This window comes from Oncorhynchus gorbuscha, linkage group LG22, assembly GCF_021184085.1.
Source record: "Oncorhynchus gorbuscha isolate QuinsamMale2020 ecotype Even-year linkage group LG22, OgorEven_v1.0, whole genome shotgun sequence".
NCBI lineage: Eukaryota > Metazoa > Chordata > Actinopteri > Salmoniformes > Salmonidae > Oncorhynchus > Oncorhynchus gorbuscha.
In genome coordinates this window covers 34,797,395-34,802,739 of record NC_060194.1, presented here as the reverse complement: position 1 = coordinate 34,802,739, position 5,345 = coordinate 34,797,395, and the positions used below count along the sequence as shown (strand labels likewise).

At 39.7% G+C, this 5,345-nt stretch overlaps 1 protein-coding gene across 1 annotated transcript; it reads left to right on the top strand.

Moving 5' to 3' along the window:
• The first annotated feature begins 1,157 nt into the window (after window positions 1–1,157).
• Window positions 1,158–3,733, top strand: LOC124009427 (monocyte chemotactic protein 1B-like). The gene is made up of 4 exons (XM_046321241.1): window positions 1,158–1,277; window positions 1,406–1,520; window positions 1,724–1,829; window positions 3,728–3,733. Exons 1-4 carry the CDS (start codon window positions 1,211–1,213, stop codon window positions 3,731–3,733), a joined length of 294 nt encoding a protein of 97 aa, XP_046177197.1. The 5' UTR covers window positions 1,158–1,210.
• Window positions 3,734–5,345: the final 1,612 nt, after the last annotated feature.

Sequence of the window (5,345 nt, the reverse complement as noted above, 5' to 3'; positions counted from 1 at the left end):
AATTTGTAAGTTGCTCTGGATAAGAGCGTCTGCTAAATGACTTAAATGTAAATGTAATGTAAAATGTGTTGTACGCAGGAGATTTGTCTCGTTCTCATGCTCATCTGACTCTCTCCAGGGTTATAAAACAATAAGCCTATTTAATACATCGCTTAATTTGTGTGTATGTGTGTGTCAGTGTGTGCATAAATACATACATTTGTGTGTTTGTGCATTGTTCTATCTCTGCCATGTTTGTTTTGCTGTCTGTTTAAGATGCGTCTCTCATCCCCGCTCCCAGATCGATGGCGGTTGAGGATATAAGAGGCAATATTGATTGTAATTTCCTGCAACGCTCATTCCAATCGCCTTCTTATCACCAATCTAATTTCTCTGCCACGCTGTCAGCAATCCAACAACCACACCACCAAAAAGAACCAGGGAATAACCAATAAATTGATAACAAATTAATTAATTACCAATACATGAATAATCAAATGAATTAATAACCAATAAATGTATGTGTTTGTGTGTAATGGAGAGTTGATAATGACTCTCAATGTGTGTGATGGAGAGTTGAATCATGACTCTTAAGCTGTATGTGTTTGTGTGTGATGGAGAGTTGATAATGACTCTCAACCTGTATGTGTTTGTGTGTGATGGAGAGTTGATGATGACTCTCAAGCTGTATGTGTTTGTGTGTGATGGAGAGTTGATTATGACTCTCAATGTGTGTGATGGAGAGTTGAATCATGACTCTTAAGCTGTATGTGTTTGTGTGTGTGTTGATGATGTGCTGTGTGTGTGTGTGATGTTGATAATGTGTGTGTGTGTGTGTGTGTGTGTGTGTGTGTGTGTGTGTGTGTGTGTGTGTGTGTGTGTGTGTGTGTGTGTGTGTGTGTGTGTGTGTGTGTGTGTGTGTGTGTGTGTTGATGCGCTTGTGGTGAGGGGTCTTTTTGTGATGATCTTCCGTTCATAGTGAACTCTCATATTTTCCACTCTAAGCCGTGACAGAGTGACTCTACTAGCCACAGAGTGGGTGACAAGCCAAAGGGTGGGTGTGAGAGGGGTGTGGAGGAAGAAGAGGAGGAAGAGGAAAGAGCCTAAAGGTGTGGGTGGGACTTCCTCTACCTATAAAGTCAGGGCTAGGAGATAGCCTATCAGTCAAAACAGCACATTAAGACTTCTAAACCTGAAAACTTTCAAATCTGATCACTTTCACCAGCTGAAGATGAGGTTGAGTCTGGTGTTCTGCACTTGGCTCTGTGTAGCCTCATGGATGGCCGGGGTCTATGCAAGTGAGTACTTACCTATAGTTCTATGAGTAAAAGTGTGTGTGTCTGTGTGTACGTATGTATTATGTACCTGTGTGTAAACTAGAAATGTGTAACCATAATATATTATTCTCTTTCTGTCCCCTGTATAGATGTTGGACCCATCAAGAGCTGTTGTCTTCAGCTGTCACAGACAAGAGTCCACCCTAATAACGTAGTGGACTACACCGTACAAACTACAGTGCTGTGTCCCATCGACGCTATAGTGTCAGTACACTACAATAATATTTCCTACACTGTCATACTACACCGTAAAGATTAGGATGTGTCCAACGATGCTATTGTGGGTATCCTACAACATACAGACCCACTGGTTTTACTCAACTACCAATGTCTTCACCAGGAAATGACAAAATAAATAAAAATGACCTCCCCGAAGTGGAAAAGATTGACATCTTGATCTATTCCAGGTTACACACCATAGGCAGGAAGAGGATCTGCGCTGACCCAGGAAGGGATTGGGTGAGGAAGGCCGTGGGAAAGGTGGATGAAGCCAGAATGATCAAGAGAGAGAGAGTGACCAGGGGACCGGCAGTGCCACGCAAACACGGAAAAGGACAAAGGAAGGGAGGCAAAAAGGGAAAGGGGAAAGAAGGGAAGAGGGGAGGAAAGATAAATGGAAGAGGGCGCAAGAGAACTGGTAGGCTAACTGAGAACCTTGATGTTAGGTCTAAAAGGTGGACTTCAGCATCTAGGAGACGATCACAATGAGATCAAAGCAGCATGGTGACAAGGACGTCTACCTATGATGGCATGTTGTAAGTGCAATTTTATCCATGACAAATTTTTATTTTCAATGTGGACACAAAGTTGTTTTTGTCACTGATAAATGGGACCAATGCTAATTAAGTTGAACAATATTACTGTTTAGTGAAAAATGTACTGGAGGCTAGTTTACGCAAGAATCCTTAGTTTCTACATACATTTTGGACTAAATTAATGATATATACTCATACATTCTTTATAAATATAACTTATAAACGCTTATAAATGCTTTTAAGCAAAAATAGTGTAGACATTGTTCATGTAAATGACTATTGTAGCTGGAAATGGCTAATTTTTAATGGAATATCTACTTAGGTTATATCTACATTAGTAGGAATATCTACATTAGCCCATTATCAGCAACCATCACTCCTGTGTTCCAAAGGCACATTGTGTTAGCTAATCCAAGTTTATCACTTTAAAAGGCTAATTGATCATTAGAAAACCCTTTTGCAATTATGTTAGCACAGCTGAAAACTGTTGTTCTGATTAAAGAAGCAATAAAACAGGCCTTCTTTAGACTAGTTGTGTATCTGGAGCATCAACATTTGCAGGTTCGATTACAGGCTCAAAAACAAAGACCTTCCTTCTAAAACTCGTCAGTCTATTCTTGTTCTGAGAAATGAAGGATATTCCATGCGAGAAATTGCCAAGAAACTGATGATCTGGTACAACGCTGTGTACTACCTTGTTCACAGAATAGCGCAAACTGGCTCTAACCAGAATAGAAAGAGGAGTGGGAGGCCCCGGTGCACAACTGAGCAAGAGGACAAGTACATTAGAGTGTCAAGCTTGAGAAACAAATGCCTCACAAGACCTCAACTGGCAGCTTCATTAAATAGTACTCGCAAAACACCCGTCTCAATGTCAACAGTGAAGAGGCGACTCTGGGATGCTGGCCTTCTAGGCAATTCCTTTGTCCAGTGGCTGTGTTCTTTTGCCCATTTTAATCTTTTATTTTTGTTGGCCAGTCTGAGATATGGCTTTTTCTTTGCAACTCTGCCTAGAAAGCCAGCATCCCGGATGCTTGGATTAGCTAACACAACGTGCCATTTTTTATTTTATTTTACCTTTATTTAACTAGGCAAGTCAGTTAAAGAACAAATTCTTATTTTCAATGACGGCCTAGGAACAGTGGGTTAACTGCCTGTTCAGGGGCAGAACGACAGATTTGTACCTTGTCAGCTCGGGGGTTTGAACTTGCAACCTTCCGCTCTAACCACTATCAAGGCTACCCTGCCACCCTATTGGAACACAGGAGTGAGGGTTGCTGATAATGGGCCTCTGTACGCCTATGTAGATATCCATAAAAAATCTGCCGTTTCCAGCTACAATAGTCATTTACAACAATAACAATGTCTACACTGTATTCCTGATCAATTTGATGTTATTTTAATGGACAAAAAAATGTGCTTTTCTTTCAATAACAAGGACATTTCTAAGTAATGGCAAACTTTTGAAGGGTAGTGTCCATACAGACATACATACAGACATACATACACATACCATTATACACACATATATATACATAAACAATCATACATATACACATATATATATATATACATACATACATATATACACAGACACTTCTTTTTAGAATATACCTTTATTATTCCCCGTAAACCCTTTCACCCCTCCCCCATTAGGAGTAAACTAATAAACAATAACACTTAGGCTTCAAACTTCAGTTTCTACATAATATATTCATTTTACAGACACAATCTATTTTACAATAGTTATATTTTCTTTGTTTTTAGTCCTGGCTTTCTTCTATTTTTGATTATATCATGTATTGACTCAGGGGTGTGAACACCTATGTAAATGTTACTTCTGTATTTTCTTTTTAATACATTAGCAAAAAAAATCTAAAAACAAGTTTTCACTTTGTCATTATCGGGTAGATGGGTGAGAATTAAAAAAAAATATGATCCATTTTGAATTCAGGCTGTAACGCAACAAACATTTGAATAAGTCAAGGGTATGAATAATTTCTTAAGGCACTGTGTCTACTCGTTTGTTCTAAGGAAAACAAAACAAATACATAGAAATACATACTTTTTGTGCCAAACACGATATGCAAGATCAAGACAGCCTGACACAATAAAACTTTTTCTGTCAGAAGCATTTTTCATGAATAATTAACTAGGCCTACAGTCGTAGAAGAAAAGGTGCTGTATAGAACATAAAGGGGTCTTCGGCTGTCTCCAAATGATAACCCTTTGACAAACTCTTCTTGGTTTTTGCATCCAGGTAGAACCGTTTTGGGTTCCATGTAGAACCCTCTTTGGAAAGGGTTCTACCTGGAACCGAAAAAAGTTCTACCTGGAAGCAAAAACGGTTTTACCTGGAACCAAAAAGGGTTCTCCTAAGGGGACAGCCGAAGAACCCATTTGGAACAATTCTTTCTAAAAGTGTAACTGGGCAAATGATGGAAGATGGCTAATACATTAAGCAATGATAATAACACAGGGCCCGTGAGAGAATGTGTGTAGTTGTGGTTTCAGCCACAGATCTCTGTCTTAAATGTAGATAGAGCCTAGCTGATATGACACAGGAAATGTTTGCTTTCTTTCAAACTTGTTCTCTGCTTTCTTAATAACCATTGAGGTGCTTATAGTTTGTTTTCTTTTTATTGCTGCCTCTGTCTCTGTTGATGATCCCTCAGTCATGACCTTTCTTTTTATTGCTGCCTCTGTCTCTGTTGATGATCCCTAGGTCTTGACCTTTCTTTTTATTGCTGCCTCTGTCTCTGTTGATGATCCCTAGGTCTTGACCTTTCTTTTTATTGCTGCCTCTGTCTCTGTTGATGATCCCTCGGTCTTGACCTTTCTTTTTATTGCTGCCTCTGTCTCTGTTGATGATCCCTAGGTCATGACCTTTCTTTTTATTGCTGCCTCTGTCTCTGTTGATGATCCCTCGGTCTTGACCTTTCTTTTTATTGCTGCCTCTGTCTCTGTTGATGATCCCTAGGTCTTGACCTTTCTTTTTATTGCTGCCTCTGTCTCTGTTGATGATCCCTCGGTCTTGACCTTTCTTTTTATTGCAGCCTCTGTCTCTGTTGATGATCCCTAGGTCATGACCTTTCTTTTTATTGCTGCCTCTGTCTCTGTTGATGATCCCTCGGTCTTGACCTTTCTTTTTATTGCTGCCTCTGTCTCTGTTGATGATCCCTAGGTCATGACCTTTCTTTTTATTGCTGCCTCTGTCTCTGTTGATGATCCCTCGGTCTTGACCTTTCTTTTTATTACTGCCTCTGTCTCTGTT

Coding starts and splice junctions, on each gene's coding strand:
- LOC124009427 (XM_046321241.1), top strand. CDS start 1,211: ATGAGGTTGAGTCTGGTGTTCTGCACTTGGCTCTGTGTAGCCTCATGG. Junction 1,278..1,405: donor GATGGCCGGGGTCTATGCAA/GTGAGTACTTAC, acceptor TCCCCTGTATAG/ATGTTGGACCCATCAAGAGC. Junction 1,521..1,723: donor TGTCCCATCGACGCTATAGT/GTCAGTACACTA, acceptor GATCTATTCCAG/GTTACACACCATAGGCAGGA.